At 35.9% G+C, this 21,782-nt stretch overlaps 1 protein-coding gene across 10 annotated transcripts in view; it reads right to left on the reverse strand.

Annotated features, from left to right (window-relative positions):
- Positions 1 to 1,818: 1,818 nt before the first annotated feature.
- GABRG1 (gamma-aminobutyric acid type A receptor subunit gamma1) overlaps positions 1,819 to 21,782 on the reverse strand; it is a 62,762-nt gene continuing 42,798 nt past the window's right edge. For 8 of the 10 annotated variants that reach the window (XM_051790044.1, XM_051790045.1, XM_051790050.1 and 5 more), the window contains 5 exons: positions 21,241 to 21,323; positions 19,868 to 20,005; positions 19,596 to 19,748; positions 16,300 to 16,511; positions 1,819 to 11,384 (listed from right to left, as the gene is read on the reverse strand). In XM_051790044.1, coding sequence (XP_051646004.1) covers positions 11,106 to 11,384; positions 16,300 to 16,511; positions 19,596 to 19,748; positions 19,868 to 20,005; positions 21,241 to 21,323 — 865 coding nt within the window. In that variant the 3' untranslated portion in view covers positions 1,819 to 11,105. Of the gene's footprint in view, positions 11,385 to 11,654; positions 12,077 to 16,299; positions 16,512 to 19,595; positions 19,749 to 19,867; positions 20,006 to 21,240; positions 21,324 to 21,782 lie in introns of those variants that run through there. The other 2 variants (XR_007904901.1, XM_051790046.1) reach the window with 2 other exon arrangements.

The following is a 21,782-nucleotide window of genomic DNA, read 5'->3' on the forward strand; positions in this document are numbered from 1 at the left end:
AAGAGCAGCACTGGAGCTGACACAATCCCCCAGGGACTGGCAACTGATCAGGAAAATTTTCAGTTGCCAGTATGTACCTGACATTAGCTAGTTCGGATCTGAAAGCTGTTACCATATACTGGCTGCTCACTGGTCTCTGTGATATGACTTAGTGTTCATAGTCCCCTTCCCAACAGAAGTGAGAGCATCACCAACATCACCCTTACCAAGGGAAGCTCTGTTGGCAGTCTCAGGGCACATTGACTGGATTATTCCTTCACATGAAACCTTAGGGCAGAGGGAGTGCAGGGACAGCTTTACCTTCTAGTTTGAAAAGCAGCAGTTGCTTCTTTTGTCTAGGATTTTTTAGTATCCACAGGTTTCATTTGCACACTTTGAGGTCATAGTACATATTTTAGAAGAGCTCTTCAATTTCTACTACAGATATTAGTATCAAATAATAGAATTTAATATTACTAAGAAATACGATTACTTTTTTTTACTAATTCTTACAAAGTAGTAAGTAATATTAGATATTAATAGAATAAAGTAGTTGAGAACTCTTAAAAATTTACTCCCCTATTCTGGTTCTGCACTGACAGTCATTTTAGTCAGCAAGGCTTGTGCCACCCCAAGTCTTAGCAGTCTCAGTTTTGTAGAAAATAATATACTCTGGTATATCTGATCCATGAGAAATGAATTCATTTTAGCTCCTTGCAGGCATGTATTGCTGAAATTCACCCTATTGACAATAATGATGAAAAATGTTTTCCTTAAAAATATAGATGACAGATTTTACTTTGCAGTCTGCATATAAAGGCTTTCCTTAATTCCTACATTCATCAACTACTTTACTACTGTGGAAGCTAGAGGTTTGATTCTTTTGACCTAAAAAGCCATTCTGAACATTATGCACTCAGAGGTTTGGTGTTATGAAATACCCGAGTTCTTTTTACTGTTCATACAATGAACAGGACATAAACAGTTTAAAAAAAAAAAAACAACATAAATAGATTCTATTATACCTTAAGTAATCTTAATAATTTAAGTAACAGCTGGCAAGACAATACTGGAGGTAGTTACCAGGGAAAAAGAATATACAATGCTAAAGGGAATGTAGGTATTGCTGGGATCCCTAACTTTAATCTGAAAAGGACGTTTAAAAGTGTAGAAATCTGTTGCATTTTCCAGAGCTATCAGAGACTTAAAACATCTTTGACCCCTTTCCCAGGGTTTTTGTGTTAACTGTATCCCTCCTTCATCACCTTTCCACACTCAGTGGAATTTAATTCATTTAGAATAAATCAAAAACATTTTGTGGGACTGCCTACATGAGGAAGGTGACGCTTACAGGCAGATCCTCCAGCAGGACAGTAAGGCCAAAGAATAGAATGTATTTGAGGAAACTAATGAGGAGTGATTTCCCCCCAGATATTTGCTTTCAGTAGAAGCTCTGCTCCTTTACCTGTGGCACATGTTACAACTTTTTCTAAAATGACAAGACAAAGAAGAGGGAGCCACACATGATGGCCATGAGGCATTCTGGAAGTGGAAAGAGAGTGGGATTAGCCAAGCACTAGAGTTGACAGGAGTGAAAGGGTTATGTGGGAGAGCAGGTCCACCTCTCCTGGCAGTAACAAGCAGGACATCTTCTATTAGCTATAAAACTGGTCCCAACCAAAATGGCTGATAAAAGTGGGATTTTAGCTCCAGAGCTTTATTTCTATGACATGAATAATGTTCTATTTACATTATTATCAAAGGAAGGAAAGAGGAGGGGAAAGAAGGGGGGAAGGAAGAGAATGAAAGCAAATAAAGACGTTGTTCTCTATCAAAGCAGTGTATGAAACTATTTTCCCCAGAATGACCATTATCATCACGGTCTTAAAGAGAACAGAATGTATGGCATGTAGAAAATAAATAACAAAATAAAGTAAGTAACCAGGTACTATTTATTTTTTCAGTGTAACTAATCAACTTCACAGCAGATACAGTAAAAACAATGTATTACAACTGCTTTACAAAGTTCAGTGTTGAAACTCTCTTGATTCTTATCAGTTTAAGAGACATCAGAGCACAAACATCTAAACTGTTCGTTTGGCACAGAACACATATTATTCAATGATGAGTTTTTAATTTATTTTTATTTTTTAAGACTATGGCTTTCAGATTTTTACATTTAGAAGATTACAAATTACATCTCAGAAACATCTGTATGAACCATGCACCAGGGTGCAAGCCCATTTCCATTCAACGCACAAGGACTAGTGCAACATTTACATGAAAATTCAATAGACATCAACATTCACATTAGAGTAATGAACTCTAAAACCTATCCATCAAACCACTGCGAGTCTTCTCCTGGCAAGAGATTTCTGAAATTTTGGTTTTTTTCTAGAAATCCTTATAATCCGGCTCTCTCCCATAATCTTACTTCAGAAATTCTGTTTCCAAAGCCTTGTGCAACTAAGCCCCTTCTGATAATGAGTGCCACGAGCACTTCCTTTTTGACTCTCTTAATATTATTTCTGTTATCAGTCTCAAAGCCTCATTTTACCTCTACTAAAATCACCTTTTAGCAGTTGATGGACTATTCTACATGAGTTATACTGCTGAAAAGAAAACAAAACAAAACCCAAACAACTACAGGGTGAAATCCCTCCATTTGTTTTACATCTCCCCAGCTCTCAAGAAACTTAAGAAAATAAATTGAAAAATCCCACAAAAGGCTGCGAATTTCTAGCCTTGAACCATATTTGAACTTTCTGCACTATTCTTTAGCAATCTAGTTTATTTAAAACCTTATCAGTGATCCCTAGTTACTCAATTTTGGAGTGCTCTAAACTGAAAGCTCAAGGGATAATTTTTAGAAAGGGTTAAACATTTGAAAAGTAGGTCTTTTTCATTCATGTCTTAAACTGCACAAAAGAAAATGAGGCATCCAAAACCTAAGAGTATACTAAGAAATGTTAAACTCTGAGTCAATCTTTTACCATGGTACCAACAGAGTTCTGAAAATATAAAGCAGAATCCACCTACTCTGCAAATGCAATCACAGCAACTTCCTCAGAACTAAAGAAATTTGCTTCTACCAATATATAGGTATATATATATATATATATAATTCAACTGAGGATATTTTTACTCACCTTTAGTGATAACAATGTCTATCTCAACCACAGCATTTGTATTCTTTCTTCTTCAGTAAAAAGGAGTTAAATTAAAAATGAATCTACAAGACCCATCAAATGGAGCCATAATTATTTCAGGCTTCTGAATCACTTCTACATTCTTACTGTGCAAATTTAAATGGTTTTTTTAGGACCATTGTGGTCACATTTAGAACACAATTTTTATGGGGGGTGGAAGTTTGTTAAAATGACAATCAGAAGCTGATGTATATATAAAGTTTTCATATCTTGCTTTCCAGTCTACATATGGATATATATACGTATGTCATTGTCATTGCCATTATAATTTCTATCACACTCACAAAGTCTTATATATATAGGATTTAGCCAAGAACATCATCTGTTTATCACCTCTGAAGTCTTCTGGTTCAGCCATGCTTATTAATATTGTTGTCAAATATAAAAATGTTGATATCAGTGTTTCACTCTAACCAAGTACACAGATACTGTCAAAACTGAGAAGCAGGTAACAATCAATTTGATACCTAAAAATGCTTTAGTTTTGGTACTGTACACAAAAGATTGTATTTTAGGAGAGGCTGAAGAAGCCATGGCTTAATCACATTAAAATCCTGTGAGGATACCTTGCTGTTTCTAGGTAATTGAATATAATAATGGATGGCTACATTCCAAGGCTATTGGAAAAGTACCAAATAACTGAGTAGAACTGTAAATATCAGCACACTTAAAATAATAATATTAGCCCAGTTGAGGAGGTTTCTGGAAGGAAAACTGAAATGGAAGAATAAATTTGCATTAATATCATGTATTTTATATATAAACCTTAGAAGCTGCACAGGGAGTTACAAGACTTATCTTAATGTTCTGTATTTCTTGCGGTAAGTTATCCACAAGGGCATTAATAAATAACTTCAAAAGGAACACTGATGCATAATATTGCAACATTGTCCACTGGTGCCAAAACACTGTCAAATTAAATGCATTGCATGAATGTTCACTTAGGCAGTTAAAAATACCAGCATTTTTTAAAATACTGAATGAAAAAAAAAAATGTACTAGTAAGGGGCAAAGTCTGAGTCACCGAAACACTGTGTGAACTGTAGATACCAAGACAGAGATTTGCATTAGGAGTGTATTTGAATACTGGAAATTCAATATAATAAACACTGAGAGACATAACAAATCAACGAGTGTTATTTTTGAAGGATATTTCTCTAAATTCTGGGTTTAGACCATGAATTTTAATTGTTTATAAAATGTCAATGAAGGGGAATACAAACTATAGCAGCATTATTTGTTTAATTGAAATGGTAATTAAAAATAAATATTAGATTTTTCAGTATAAGAATCACCATGAGGTTGCCAGATTCTGATTCCTCATTTTCATTTAAGGAAGTATTTATATTCTATAGCAACTGAAACTGTATTTAAAGGTAAAAAGACGTAACCTTTCATGTTCAGACAAAAAGTCTAAGCATTCACAGTGGAGAAGAGTGAGAAATATAAAGGATACTGTGAAGATGCAAAAATCATTAAAGCTTTTTTTTAATGACTAAAGCATGAACATAGATCGTATACTAATACTGGGCCTATGAATATACAAATGTCTACATTTATCTGTCTTGGAAAATCTGAGCCCTAGGGCAAGTACCTTCATTGTTACTACTCCTATGTCATCAGGAGGCAGAGGGACTAACATGACTTTGCCTGTTTAAAATTACCATCATCTATTTTCTATGTATTTCACAAGTCAAAAGACTCCTATATACCATCTTCCTAAGAAGGAAAAACAATTCAAGGGGAAATATATACCTGAAGTGAAATAATGACTCATCCTCATTTCCTACCCACAGTGCCAGTTTTGGGGTTTGTTTAGAAATATTTAATTGGCAAAAGTAATTTATCTTCTGTTCAGGCAGTACTGGTCATTGTTGTTAACAGAATTTAGCCTTCTGAAGTCTAAATGACGAAGGAATCCCAATGCCACCCTACAGCGCCTTTTCAGCAGGATCAACTGAAAATCACTTTTCCAATGTTTGGCAGCAAGACATCTCCTACCTGCAATGCCTGGACAAGGAAACTTCAAGAAGAAACCTTTCTTTTTGAATTCAGCAAGGCTCAAACCCTTATGGTAAAGATCATTCTGTGAAGCCAGAAACACATAAAAGAATTGCTTCCAACCTGAAACATTTTTGAGTCTCAGGTAGGCATGCAGCGATGTATGGAAAAGTAGCTCCTACAAAGAATTACAAAAGAGAAGCCTTATTACTGCAAGTAGAGTTTCATCCCTCTCGATTCTGTCAGATAGTGGGACTCAGCCTCTGTTGTCAGTAGCAAAATTGTCCTCATTTACACATGCCACACGCCTACTCTTCTGAACCTCTTTTTTCTTGACTAAGAAAAGGAACTGAGAAAGAACAAGGTAGAACAGTTTACAGGTCGTCTTTCATCCCTGTAGCTCTCCTCACACAGCTCAAGTGATGTTGATGTACCATAAGCAAAATCTGCAGGCAAAGCACGTTTTGTCAGTGGGAAGGGGAATGAGAATTTTACATATCATTTTTCCCCCTTAAAATACCATGAAGCTTTTACAGTTTTTTTAGAAACAATATATTGCTAGTGAACAAGACCCATCTGTGGTAAAAAGGGTTATATCACTTTTAGCCACTCTCCTGCCTCCTAAGATTTCCTCTAAAGCCTTTGTTAGTTCTCTGGCTTTCCCAGTGAGATTTACCAGTAAGTAAAATCAAAAGTTTATTATTTACTGACTTTTCACTAGCATTGTAACAGATCCAAAAGGCAGCTCAAGAACCACAATACTGAGCCCTATGACATGATTTAGAGACCTTGCCCAGGAGTGCAACCAAAACTCTTCTCCTATACTCTACATGGGGAATACCTCAGAGCTTCATAGCAGGACAATCATCTCAATGAATCTGTTCCTGTGCAAAGACAAACATTAAGGACAGGGATGCTTTTCCATCATTCTGGAAATAACAGCACAGATCCATCTTCTGAAGGGAAGCACATACCCTGTTTCAAATTATAGTCTCTCAGGCAGAAATCACCCTTTTAACCAGAAACTGTTACCAATCTCCCTGGGGTACACCAGCTATCCTAGTTCATGCCTGGCATGATCATAATCCACCTTACCCACTCTCTGATTCAATGACTGAAAGCAGTCTGAGACAAGTTTCCATTCCCAAATTTTGTTAGCCCTCAAAGGGACTTACAGCAGTGTAGACACCTGGGTACTAGGCCTTTCCGAGAATTAGTACTCCTTAATTTTAAAAACAGTTTATCATTAATAAAAAAAGGAGGAAAAAAGATGATCTTTTGCTGATCTAACATGATCTCTGTTTTTCTGTCTGACGTTATGATCACTCAAGACAATTTTTTATTGCTCATTCAGTCTGTAATTAATGTATAGGAAATGCACAGTACTATCTTTTTTTTTAATATTAAAAGTACTTAATTATGTCGCAGGGAAATCAAGAGCATTATCACAAATTCCACTGAGAAATCTATTAACTAAATATAACTTACTCAGTTCCATGCAACTTGATTCTGGGATCACTGCCACCATCAATCTTTACCTCATCCCATCTTTTCCTTTCTTCCTCACCAGTTTTCAGAGCAGATTTTCAGCTGAATGAAATATGCCTATCATAAGAAGGCATCCTTTTGCCTTTAGCTGCAAGCTCCCATCACCTGTCTTGGAGCAAAATTTCGTCATAGTCTTGCAGTTTCAGTCAGATGATCCCACCAATCTGGCTGAAACACTAACTTACTAAGATGATTTTTCAGGTTTTGATTCATCTGGTAACACAGCATTAGAACTACTGTTTCTGATAGAAATGAATCAGAAGCCAGAGATCACTTTCGTCAATTTGAACCACTTGGGTAGCAAATCCACGGCATGAACCAATGCAAAGGCCTTTTCTACAGCCTGGAGACTATTTTACCTCTCTGTCTAAGTCAGTCTCTCCCCCCTGTCAGCAAATTCATTTGGGCATGTGGACATCACTGAGCTTTTTCAGGAATGAAAGCACAGTAATTATTTCTAATTCCTGGCTTTTTGTTTTTCAGCTGAGGAATTCTACATTAGTATCTATTATAATGACTAAAAGATACAGTATTGGTTCACAAACATAAAAGATCATATCTAATGTATAACTGAAACTACGATCAATTTTTAAAAATAATTACATTAACAATCAATTTTTTAAAAAATTTATTTGCCCTAGTTCTCAGCTATTTGGAACAGTAAACTGAAATGATGACCAATACAATTGAGAAAACATGTTTTACTTTAGGCAAATAGATATTTAAATCCAGACTCCTCCTGTTGGGTTTTCAATTGTAAGGTTAAAGGTGTTCACAAATTACAAAGCACACTTCATATATCAATTTTAAACAACTGTTTTTACTATCATACCAGATAAACAACAGAAAATTATAAAAACCATGTTGGAGGTGATTCTCCTTCAAAGTCTTACACAATCCCATATCTCTGAATGTCAGAAAACTGGATAAGGTTAAAGTCTTTGAAGCATATCAACATGTGAATATAAAATGCGTTACCCAGAGCTCATGCTTTGGTTGCACTGCCACTACATAAAACAGATTCACTCAGACACAAAAGACATGCACTGAAGATCAGTGAGGTACAATCATAGACAGAACCTTACCAAAAAATAACACATTGATCTGTACTCACTACTTAAACAGACAAGTGGTAAACACTAATACAGAAATATCAAGGAAAAATCTCTTTTTTGAAAAATACATTTCAAGAAATGCCTAAGATAGGTGCAGTATAAAACAGCTTCCCCAGAATTTTTCGCCTCTCTACCTTTATGGCAATTTCTCCTCTTAAGTCCCCCTCTTTCAGTGAGAAAATCTCTTACTGAAAAAGGCTCTGGTTCACATCCTTAGTGTTCAATTATTTAAGCTACTGAACACTCATTATTGAAATTAGTGCAAATTAAGCATGTGTTAATGGCCTCAATTCACGATAGCATCACTATTTATGACAGTACATAAGCACTCACTTTTCTGAATTCTGGTCTAATAACAGTACTGGTTAGGACTAGGTTTAAGCATGTGCTTCTGCAATGATGGTCAGAATAATATGACTCCAAAATACTATGATCCCAGCTAACATTAAACAAACTTTTATCTGCGTAAGTTTGAAAAATGATTGCAGCATCTAGGTCCAAGTAATTATACTGTCTGATCCTTGTAATTTTTTTGAGTATTACTTAGATTTCTGGGAATCAAGTGCTTACATGCAGATTAGAAAGAAAACACATAGGACTAAAATAACACATTTATTACATGCCAGGTTACAGTTCACTACATTCCGTTTCTATTTGCACTCACAGTACTATGGGAAACTAAAATTATTTCATCAGAAACAAATGAAGTACACAGAAAAGTTTGTCAACAGACAGAAGCAAGTGTATCCATAAGCCAAACAGCCATAACATTCAATAGGTTTAATACTCCATTACATTGTTTCATAGAAATTAGAGATGAAAGGCTTCTTATCCATCCCTTGCCAATTCTGGATGTTTTCTGTTCTCCAATTCAGTCACTGGAGGCTGATTGGCAACTGACAACCACATGAATAGAAAAAGCTAACTAGATGTGCCAGAGGAGAGCAGGCTGTGAAATTTGTATTTCCTCTAGTGAAGTGCCAAGTTCTTTCAAGTTTCTTTTGTTTAAAGGTGAATTAATGAAACTCAGGGGCTCACAAAATCTATATCTTGTATTGTGTAGCAAGCTGACTACTTTTCAAGTACACATCCAACGTGCTACTGACGCCACCTTCATACCTCCTACAGAAGAATGTGTTTAATGTGCTGTCAAAAAGCATCAAATTACATTATGGAATTAAAACTGACATGTTTCCATTGGACTGAACATTTTCTGAAAGTGAGACTCTAAAAACCAATAAATTACAGCAAATCAGAGCTGATAATCATGCCACATTGCTATGCTTAGTCTACCAGTCAGAAGTTGGTACTTGGAAAGGTCACACAACAAACAATGTCAGCCATCCTTGAGAGTGGGCCTTCAGATTCTCTCAACCACTCCTATATTTCATCAGCTAAATACTGAAATAAATTTTTCATTAAAATTGGATCTTCTTTCATACTTCTTTTCAATATGACTGCACAGTCTTGCATTTTCTATTACACTTTGGGGTCGAACACAACAGTAGCATTTCCTCTGAAATGCGTATTGCATATCATATCTTATTATGCCTGGTACAAACTAGAATATAAATATACATTAATCTTTTCTGAGAAATTCAGAGGAGGGAGCACATTTAACAGAAATATTGGGAGTGGGCTTTTCATGTAACATTTTCTATTCTTAGCTATTAATCATGTCTTTATCTTTAGTACTGAAAATCCTTACCTACAGCCAAATGCTAATCCCATTAATCCTCTTTAAAGATCTGTAAGGTCTTCGGTGTAATGCTGACTTTTAGTTAATGCATATCTTCATTTTACAGTGATTTTTGCAAGCTCACTTGAGACTGGTTTCTTTTCGAGAATGGAGGAAAGACTGCACTTTTCCATAATGAAGACAATGGATTTAGAAATAGAAATGAGATACCAAATGCTGCCAGTCAGCAACAGTCAACACAGAGAAGGCAGTCCAGAAAGGCTACTACTGAAGAATTGCTACCAAAGTGATGAAAAGCTCTGACCACAGAAAGGATGAAGAACTGGTCCTATGATTTTTTGGGGGGATGCATCAATGGAGAAGGATCTACAATGAATAAGGATATTTTAACTCCCTCTCCATAACATGACTTATCCATTAGAAACAAACTAATACCAAGAAGGTAATTACCCAGCAATCCATACCACAGGCTCAGTAAATTAATACCACTTGGCTTTGGCTCAGTGAGCAGCATATGCAGTAACAAACAGAATCATACTATATGCACAGTGGAGCAGATCACACACTACACTCTCAAGACTGGAGATTTAACACAGTGGCTTTGAGTACAGTGACTACAACGCTGTTACAGGTTTTCCAAACTCTGATGATACAAATTCTGCCAAGAGTAGAGGTACGCATTTTTCTCTGGCGCTGAGTATGAATCAGACAAATGAGAGGATGTGAAGAGTGTTGTGTTTAATGCTCAGAATCTCAGCCAACACCAGTCTGTTTTCCATTAAATCAGCAAGCAATGGCAGCTGGGTAAGAATTTTTGAAAGTTGTAGCCCTCTTGGACAACTTCTGGGAACTCACAACAGTGAAGAAACAGGAGATTAAGCACAGACATAAACGTAATCTAAGGCTGAAAGCCAAAAGCCTCTATCAACAGTCAGGATAAGACAAGCTCAGAATTACCCTTGGGTGTTTTGATATATCCATTTCTTGCTGCTCTAACATTTGCATTCTGTATAAATCTGAATTGATTAATTATGACTTAATCACGCTTTTTAAAATACTGCAGATTGAAAAGGGAAATGTTACATTTCAACTTTTTAAAATCAGGGATTAATAAAATCATCACCTTATGGATGAAATGGATGAGACTAACTAATCCCACTTTATTAAGGCTTTCTTTGTAAAGGTGTAAGAGATGCTACAAAAATCCTTCTACATTATCGTTAAGGATTAAAACTGAAAGCTTATGTAGAACTGTCCAGTTAAATAACATAGCCTCTTGACTCCGCATTTTCTTATAGCTGGAAAAAACTGTGTGTATGTGTGTTAAGGAAAGATAAATCTTATTTTTAAATTTTCTCTTCAAAATACCACTATCAGTTCTATAGTTGATCACAAGAGGGAGACTACATCATCATATTTCCTCTCATTGTTTCGAATTTTTAAAGCATTACAATTTAAGTAATTTTGGACCAACTGTAATCTTTGATTGCTCAGTTAAAAGTATTAATGACTATTCAATTAGAATTTTTTTTCTGAGTTTGTCAAATCTGAAATTTATAGATAAAGATAGCCAATCCAATAAACAAGATTGAATAATGCAAAGGCAGTAGGAAAGAATATTCGAGAATAGGAGTCAATTTTTGCAATACGGATGTGTATTCTTCCTTCTCGCCAAGATCCTGTGCGGCAGTCTTCAAAACAACAAAAGAAGCTAGCACAGTCTTTTCCTTCAAGGCACTCATATCCATAATCATCATCACGTTCAGGGAGATGATTAATGTTATTAATTGGAATTAGTGTTGATCCAGGTCGAACAGCAATTGCAGGTGGTTTCTTAAGGAAAAAAAAAAAAGAAAAATACAGTTTTGTGCATTTTTATCCTCATATTAAATAATTCCATAGGCTTTCCACAGCATCATAATCATGTTCAGTACAATATACAGAAATTCTAATATACAGAAATTCTAGTATTAAAGAAAACAGCAAATTATGAACTGCTGTATATAATTAGCTCATGAAGGCAAAAGATCATGAATGATTTTCACCTACCACAGTGAAAACTGGGTTGTGCTGTAATTTGGGAATAGTAGATAATTAGTTACATAGACAGAGTTAGTTGATCCCATCTATACAACACAGACAAACATTTTTAAGTCAGTCACTGCTTGACAATTGGGTCACACGTCCACAAGCTATCTATAATCATCGCTACCAAAGGAATGATGGTTCTCCTATCATTTGGAACGTTTGGAATGAGACTGGATATGTTTCTGGAAACTACATTTTCAAAAACAGAAAAAAGCTAATGAGATAGGCACAGCACCAGTGGTGAAGTTTAACAGACTGAAACACATAAGGCTATGTCATCTAATCCTCTGATGTTACATCCTTAAACAATATTCCCCTACCTTTATAATCCAAGACACAAGTCCTTAAGAGAATGTCACTCAAGTCACTGAAACTGATTAGTTCAGCTCTTAATTCTTACTTTCATTTTTCTGTGGGCACAACAACCCTCTTGCAATCTGACAAAAACAGTGTAATAGATGTTAATAATTCTCATAGAAAAAAATCTGAGTGCCTTATTACCAAGTACATACAGTGTTTGCTATTCCCTTTCTTGTGACTTTTGCCTTTCCATCTTCCTTTTACATCCACTAACACAATCCTCCTTTCCTTCTTTTATTATTTTGTTTCTACACAGTCCTTTACTTATCATCTGTGTTTTCCTGAATGTTTCAGAAGACATTCTCTTTCTCTATCCTTTTCTTTCCTCTTTCTAAATCTCTTGGCCTTTTCAAGCTACTCCATAATCCTCTTCCTTTCAACTTTCCTCCCCCTTTCCCTGCCCCATCTTTGGTATGTCTTCTAAAATCTTCAGACCAAAGAGAGGGGTTACAATAACATTACACTTACCCTGTCTTTCTCTTTTCTACCATCTTCATATTTTGTCATGTAAGGAATAAATACAGCAGGAAAGGATGCAGTGATAAGATCTAACTGGGTATTTAAGTGTAAAGAATAAGTTCTCTTAACCAATTACACGATAGGCAATGCAAATCTATGAAAAAATATGAAAAGTGGGAAGCCACATAATTTAGCTTCTTGATACACTTCATATCTACTGTCCCACTTCATGAGAATTGCTTTGGAAAGTACACAGATCTTTATACATTGTTAAGGAGGCATTCTATTACTGCATGGGCATTTTACCCAGCATCCCAAGGGATGATGGTAATGCAGTGCAGTATCCACCACGTTTTCAAACAGCATTATTTAATAAGTGTCTTTACCAGAGAAAATTTCACACAGACTGCTGCTTCAATACTTATTAGACATGATGACCTAGGGAGATAATTATCATCCTAAAGGACCTCATTATTCTTTTCAGTTATGATAAAATACTGACAATACTAACAAACAGGAGTTACATACTTCTATCCTAATTTTAGGTATTGCAAACAGGGTTTACTTTTATAAAACATAAAAAGTAAGTTGAATTTTTTTTTACTGAAAAAAATTATTATTCTATTGAAGACAAATAGGGAAAGATGCTTATTTCTGATTCACACCTACTCTGGCATTACAAGAATTTTTTGACTGTTTGTTCTGCCCATGTAAGATTCATGGCATGAGTTGTTTCTGCAGCTGGGGTAAAACAGGAATCCCCAACTCAGAAACACCATGGGAGAAGGAAAAAATTACAGTACTGCTTTTCATTGCTCATGTCACCTGCACAGACTGAAGGTGGCTACTGAATTACAGGTTTGAAGAGGTAGCTTGAGATTGACAGACATGGTCATGTTATAGGCTTAACTACCTAGAGGAAATATATAAAATGCATGTAAGGAAGAGGCAATGTGAGTGAAAAGAAGAAAAAAGACCTCACAAGAAAATGACTCTATATCTATTGGCAGAGACTTAAAAAAAAAAACAGCAAAACACCCACAGTATGTAGATACAGTAATACATGCTGATTTTTTATGTACATGCCTCCTGACATTGTAGATAAAACATCATGTATCATGGTAAGAATTTATAATCCATTCTGATAGGATCAAACCACAATTATTCTGCAATAACACTAATACATGTACAAAAGAAAGCTATTGTCTGTGGAGATCAGCTAAGGTGATGCATTCACTTCAGCTGAAATGATGATCAGAACAAGATCCACAACTAATTAAGTTTAATCTTTCCTGCCCAAGCTCATTATCTTTACTAATGTGAATTTGCATAAGCCAATTCACACTACCTTTCTTGAATGATGCCAACACATATGTTCTAAGATAAAACTGCTGTAATCATTTGTAAAATCTCACCATTTTTTTCACAAGATCATTTATTGTGCCTTATTGGCATTAGTTCCTATAATAATAGGCTATTATTGCATTCTGCAGTAGAAATAGAAGATCTACACAAGGCAAGTTTTCCAAGCAAAAAACACCTGTAAATGAGAACTTTTCAAAAGAAATTAAATGGACTTTTTAAATTAAATTGTTTCTTTGACTTACAAACCCAAAACTACAAGAGAAAAAGAATTAATAGAAGTCTTTGACAAAAGTAAAGGGGGATGAAATAAGTAAAGGATTTGTAATTGTATGACTTCTCATTAACTAATCAGACGGGCTTCTTTATTTGTTTTATTTGGAACAAGAAATTTTATGGTTTTTTATAAAACATCACCAAAACCCCCCTATTTACCAAATTAGAATCCTTGCATCTAAGTATATTAACTTTAATTCTTTCTTTTTTTAGCGTAATTTCTGTATCTAGTATGGTCTCATAGCCATAACATGCTGGAACATGTTTAAAGTATTCTGTGTGAAAAGATTTTTTTTCAAATACTTAGAAATAAAAATCATGCTTTAAGAACCCAGTAAACCACAACTAAACAATATTTTGAGCATTATATTGCTAATTTTAGTCCTAGTTCAAATTCCAGCTATTAATTCAATAAATTTCATAGTTTCTATCTCATCATAATTCTACATTTTAAATTTTCATATGCACTGGAAATATCAAAGCACTTGGCAGATTACTGCACTAATGGTTGATGTGTGAACAGATTCTGGAAAGTGTCATTACTCCATTCAAATGAGTGCACTTGCAAATTACTTCAAAGTCTTTTGATTTGTCAGCAGCTGATCTTTAATATCTCCCTGATTTGGGTAAACCAATACTTCCTCCCATCTTCCTCTTCTCTGTGTTGTGCATGCTGAAAGTAGACCTATTCAGCATTGTGTTCACTGAGTGTTGTTGAGACCTCATGGCAACAGCAACCTGAAACTGAATCTGCTGTGCTAACGCTGGGAAGCCCCCACATTCTTCAGCCTCTGTTACCTTTTACCATCATTGCTCAGCTGTGGCCCTTGCCAAAGCCTCTGTTCTGCCCCTTCCATTGTGCTCACATTTGTTTGTACCACTAACAGGAAGGAGGTTTGAGGTTTCCATTTTCCTGTTCTCTTGTCTGTGCTGGATTCCCTGAGGATCACAGCAATGTCTGAACAAGGCAGCACAGGGCAATACTAACCCTTCACCAGTAGCCTTGTCCTAAAAACACAGCTAATCCACTTTGATCAGCTCACCATATGAAAACTAAGGGCTCTCATTTCCCTGGCATTAAGCCCTAGCAGCCCCTCAGTGCATCCATAAGAGTTTCCCACAACAGTGCTTTTCAGAATGGGTGCACCAGTTCTTCCTGACAGGAGTTGCAGAATGGATATAGCATAATAGGAGTTTTGTATTTCTATATCCGGGTTTCTGCAATTTCATATCAATTTCTGTTTCATCTTACACAGGTGGTATTCAGCCTTCATCCAGAAAAGACAACTAGCATTATGATTCATCTATGCTCCTGCTTGCTTTGATGGAAATGATCTGGAAGGGGGATTTACAACATTGTCCTTGTTCTTATTCTCTCTGTAAAATGACTACAATCAATCCTCAGATAATAAGACTAATGTTCAAATGGATAAGCTATGTAATGGACTTGTCTCCATGCTTTCTTAGTTTAAAGACTACCTTTAAATATCTGTACTAGCTCCTGTCAAGAGATTCTTTGGAAATTCCACTATCCTTACTGCAGAAACAGAAAGCCTCTTAAAACTGAATAATGCTTGATCCTGAGACATGTGGGGATTTACACCATATGAACATCAACGTGTAAAAGCAGAAAGTTCATTTAACCAGGAAGAAACATGGAAGCAAATTTTTAAAAGAGTTAAGGTAGAATTTCTCTAGTGGAAGGAAGCCAGAATACTGACCAATAATAAGCATTTTTTCCTTTGCAAACCTTTCTAAGACCCAAGTTAGGTGATGCAGATCCAAAGAAATCCTCACACCTTCAGTCCATTTACATTATCTTTACTGCTACAGTCTTTTCTCTGGTTCATTGCCAGGTGCTGTTTTTAGAAGCTCTGTGCCCAGACAGAACCATCTCCCTGGGCACAAGCCCCATGGGCAGCCCTAGAAGCAACAAGGGCATGGAGTATTATATCAAACCACTCTCCATCTTAGGTTGATGTGTTCTCATTCACATAAGAGTGAAATGTTTTAAAACTCTTGCTCATTAGTAGTATTTACAGAAAATAAGTACAAACCCCCAACTGTAAAAAAATTACAAAATAAATATTAGTGTTAATTATCTTTGAACTTTAGCTTTTCTACTCAAGAACCAGTCTCTCCAAAATGAATGCTGCAACAAGAAGTATTCTGCATTTCTTTTTTTTTTTTCAACTAAACTTACTGATGGCTTAGATTTTGCCTTCTTTTGTTTTCCTTTGTCCCCTTTTCTATTGCTGGTAAAGTAATGCAAGGTGCCATATTCCATCAAGGCAGCAAACACAAAAATGAAACAAACTGAGACAAAAAGGTCCATTGCTGTCACATAGGAAACCTTTGGGAGTGACTTTCTGGCAATTGTACTCAGTGTTGTCATGGTCAGCACCGTTGTGATGCCTGTTTGAGAAAGAAAGAGAGAAAAAAAAGCAGGAAGAGGAAATGTATAAGTAATCCAATCATAGTGTAAGAAAAAAAATCATTAAATTAGCCCTTAATTCATTGATGAGGCATATAGGAACTGAGCCACGGCAGGGTTCATCACTGATTACACCCACATGAAACGATACTATTGCAAGAAGCCATCCCTATGGATCCAACAGCCACCATGGGATCATAGAGAAGGCAGCACATTTCACCTTCCCTTTAAATCCCTTCTATTTTTGACATACACTGAATAAACAGTGATATTGAGAAAGTTTGTGCAATTTTATAAATCTGTCATAAAATGTACATATAAAACAAATACAATAGAAAAACAGGTACAAATAAGCACATATTTTACAAACACAAGAAAGAACTCTAGCTTTTGAAAGATTAAAAGGTAAAAAAGGATGCATTCAGAAAAAAGGTGCATTAATTTTTAATGATTTCAAACTACTGGTAAACATAAGAAAAATGAAAAATGTTTTCAATTTGCTTCTGACATGTAGTAGATAAAATTAGATGATCTTCATGGCCTTTCTGGTATCATACTCTAAGTTAATAGATATGTTTTCAATACTCTGTCTTAAGTAATAGAAAATGTTTTCCTTCATTCACTTACATACAAGTTAATTAAAAGAACCAGCTAGCTTTAATAACAATATGTTCAAAATCTTGACTATGCCACTCTTCACTGGTTTAGCATTTATAAGGTGTTAACACTGTCTTCTTATATTTGTTTTTTCAGGCAAATGCAAAGCCTTTTTCATAATAGTCCAAAATTAGGATGTGACCTTTCCTTTGGAGAGCAATACTTGAACACACAAATTTGTTATTTAAATGCACAGGTTAATTAAAAAATAATGCATTACACCAGTCTATGGCTGTCTACGGCTTATAAATCAAAGCACGGAATCAGTGGTCGCTGTGGTCGCTACTCCTGCAGCAGGAAGGCAGTAGTGATTTTGCAACAGATTTCCCAGTGAAATTACATGCCTAAAAGGGCAAATAGATAACCACAGAGTTCTTCAAAAGTGCTTCACTCCCACTAGATACTTTGGAAATCAATTAGGTATTTCTCTATGTGTTTAAATACCTAAATACCTTTAATCATCCCAAATCCTTAGCTTTGGGAAACCACAATCTGCCAGGATCTTTCAACATATATGGAAGAAAAAGGTCCAAGCCTTTTCACTGTGCCAGACCCCAGCACAGCATCCAGGGGAAAAGTCACACCCACCATGCCCTATTACCAACTTCTCTTCAGAGAAGACTAAAAGAGATGTGGATTTTCCCAGTCCACTCTGCTATGTGAAAAGCATATATGGGGGCTGTCACAGAGAGCAAACCTTCAATAGCACAACAGATCTTGCTTAGTTTTGCCTTTCTTGTCTTAATTTCTCAGTCTTTTTCTATAAAATTGTGTCTATTTGACAAGTACTCTTTTTCTCCTTCACCAGAACATTTGCACGTGAGAAAAGTCATCCTACAATCTGTCAAACTTTTGCATGTTCACACAGAAGGAGCTCAGAGTTACCTGCAGGGAGCTGTAAATAAGACATTGCAAACGTTTGTAGTTCATCTCAAGTAGATGAAGGTTAGTACTGCTGAAGTGAGAGCTTGAAAACTTCAGCTAAACCGTGATATCAAAGGCAAATTTTCTAGGTTCATGGCATATAAAAAGTACTCTGTAAAAAGAACAAACTGGATACAGAACTAGCAGGATACCAGTACAACAGTTTTTCCTGTTATACGTAGTGTCTTCTAGCTAGTCAGAACCCACAGTGATGTCCAATGATTAGTTAGTCAAAGAAATCTGATAAGAGATTTCTACATCAAGGTCTAAAACTACCAAAAGTTAGTTTCACTTATTTATTTAAAACTTTGGGGTCTCTTCACTATACTTTGCAGCACTTCTGAATAACAAAGTTAGGATCCAAGACCTAGATTTTCTCCCCTCACCTTTTCATTAGGCTACTGAGCCATGCTCATTTCTGCTTACTTTCTTTCTTGACTCATTAATCTTGCAGGCTTGCAGGTGATCCATTTTCAGTGGGAAAGGCAGGGAGTTAAAGCCTGGACTCACCTTTCTGGTAGTAAATGATCCTATAAGGTGTGAATTGTGTGTTCACAATGCTAAATGAATAATGATATAATGCATAATAATGATGAAAAATTAACTCACATCTCTCACTTCCTAAGATACACTCTCAGCTCTTGATCTTTCTCCCAAAATAGGACTTACTGCTGTCACCAGTTTTACTATAAGCATCTGTCACTTCTAAACTCAAAGTTGCTAATGTACATCCTGTGCACTCCATGCACCATGTCTATCGTGCTTTATGTGGGGACTAAAGCTTTTCTCTAAGGCTGCACAGGAATCCTAAACGGTCAAACTCAGGAGGCTGACACCATGCTAAGCAGGTCAGCCAAGATGACAGGAACACAGAAGTGTCTCTACACTGGAATTTGCAACACACTTCAGTACTGTCTGTAGTAAAAGCAGGACAGTGAGTCAGTTTTTATGTGTTATAGGCTTAACTGCAAGTCTAGTTGCAAATTTTCTGTCCTATCCTGGACTTGAAAGAATAACTGAATCCTTTCTATTATTAAACCATCATCAACAAAAACAACACAAAAACACCAACAAAAAATAAAGAAAAACCACCAAAACCATATCTTCACAATTTACACTCCTGTAGTAATGACATCATTTGTTCCATGATGCTAAGTGAAGTCATACTTGTCAGACTAATAATTGCCACATTGCAGTCCCTGGAGGTGACAAAAAGAACATGAAGGAGAAAAAAAGTATTTATGTGAACAACAGCAGATCCACAGGGCTTGGATAAGGATTTTCCTTCTTCAACATTCCCTCCTTAAGCCCTGCTCTGCAGCCATAGTAGGATTCTTCTACTCCCAACCTTGCAGTTCAAGAAAAAGAGTGACCAACAGTCACAATCTGAAGGGGAATAAGCTGTGGTTGATTTACTCCATGCTGCAGATTTGTATTTTTGGGGAGTACCAGACCCTTCAAGGTTGAAAAAAAGACATTCTTACCCAGAGAAGTCCTTGCAGGAACTGCATCCTTATTGATCCAAAATGACACCCATGAAAGAACAACTGTGAGTATACAAGGAATGTATGTCTGAATAGTAAAATATCCCATACGTCTGCTGAGATCAAAGAAGATTGTCATAATAATATAATCACCTAAAAATGAAAAATAAAAAATATTTACATTATATTTAATATGGTTTTCAGTTGTATCTTGGTCTGCTGGTCTTGTTCTATACAGATCTGGCACAAAACAAAACAACACTTTGCCTTACCAGACAAGGTATGAGAAATTTCAGTTGTATTTCGTAACCCTACAAATGCAAACTGATACAATCTCCAGTATTTTGGATCTGCCACTTCCACAGAGGTTTTCTTCCATTTGTATTCAATTTCATTTCTGGGATATCCATCTGGAACAAAACAAAACAAATCAAACATTCAGCCACAGAATGTACCCAAGCATGTTTTGTGATATCTGAAGTTACTTATAAACTAAACCAGGGCTACACGTAAAGTGATTAGAGACAAAGACAATCTGTAGTCCACCTGATACACTTAAAATTTAACAACAAAATATCTGGCCTCAGTTTTAAACCTAGCTAAATGTATGATAGATAAATAACTATGTAAATACAAATATTTTGGAAATATCTACATGATATTCTTGAACTCCGATATGAAAACTTGGCTCAGAATCATCGTTATAAATTAATACACAAATGCAATTTACATTACCATTAAATGATCAGAAAGAGCTTAAAAGGACTGACACTTTTAGTATATAATTTGACAAAATTCCTACTGATGGCTCAGGTAAGACCTCCAGAAAAGAAGTTGTAGCAAGGTGGAGGTCAGCCCCTTCTCACAGGCAACTAGTGTAGAACAAGAGGAAGTGGCCTCAAGCTGCATCAGGGGAGGTTAGGGTTGGGTATCAGGAAGAATTTCTTCACTGAGAAGGTAGTTAAGCACTGGAACAGGTTGCTCAGGGAGGTAGTAGAATCACAATTCCTGGAGGCGTTCAAGAAACTACTGGATGTGGCACTTAGTGCTGTGGTGTAGTTGACATGGTGGTGTTTGGTCAAAGGTTGGACTTGATGATCCTGGAGGTCTTATCCAACCTTAGGGATTCTATGATTTTAATAGCACAATTCCCTTGGGAATTTTTTTAAAATATAGTTTATATCAAATAAATGGAGCCTGAAAGTTATGTTTCTTGCTCACATAAAATAAGTCTCACTGAAAGGAGAAGGACTTTTTATACTAATTAAGCATTTACAGGAGCAGGTTGAAGAAGAGAGATCTTATTTTTCCTTTTAAGTATACCACATGGAAGTAATTCAACATTATCAAATCTTGCAGGTAAAAAAAATAAAGTTCTTCCAGTGCGATGCTTTTCCATTAACTGGAATGGGCATTGCATCAGACTCCTAAGCAATACGACTATTTTTAAAGTTGCACAAAGTGCTTGTGATTCAACTCCTTCATTCTTGCATTAAATAATGCAATAAATCTAACCAAAACATGAATGGATCAGTTCTTTCCTTCATTGCAAGGCTTTAAAAAGTAAATATTTGCTCTCCTGATGCCAGAATTTAAGGAAATTTAAAGCCTGAATGTAAAGAGAAAAAAGTGTTTTACCACCTACAGCTTGAAAACTCCAGAGGACAGGAGTGTTCATCCATAGGAAAATTATGAAGCTGAAGATAACATTCAGCATTAATTGTCAGCCTAGTTAGAGAAGGAAGGAGTAAAAAAAGAAAAAAGGTTATATTCAAGCATTCAGACACTTCAGACTACATAGTAAAGAACATGAACAGAAATAAATTTTGCCAATTAATGGATGTTATGAATAGCTTACTGTGTATCAACAAAAACACATCCAGCATCATCACCAAAGAACAAAATAACAAGAACTATTGTCACATGCAACCTAAGGATCTGTGTTGTTTCAACTGGTATTTCAAGCCATTTCAAAATTTTCAGTTGATTTGGGGGCAGCTCTCTGCTCTACCAGCAATAGGGGATAAAAAGGAGGGTCTGAAGACAGCAGAAGGATGGGAGTTTATGATAGCAAATAAAGTTTCTGTAGAATGCATTTGTGGAGTCCAATTGTATTTGGCATCATTGTATCTGGTGGCTACACATAAGAGAAAAAAAGGTGGGGACACTCTTGAGCTTGCTCTATAC

This window comes from Manacus candei, unplaced genomic scaffold (assembly GCF_025592945.1).
Source record: "Manacus candei isolate 608988 ecotype Guabito, Panama unplaced genomic scaffold, ASM2559294v1 h1tg000028l, whole genome shotgun sequence".
Lineage (NCBI taxonomy): Eukaryota > Metazoa > Chordata > Aves > Passeriformes > Pipridae > Manacus > Manacus candei.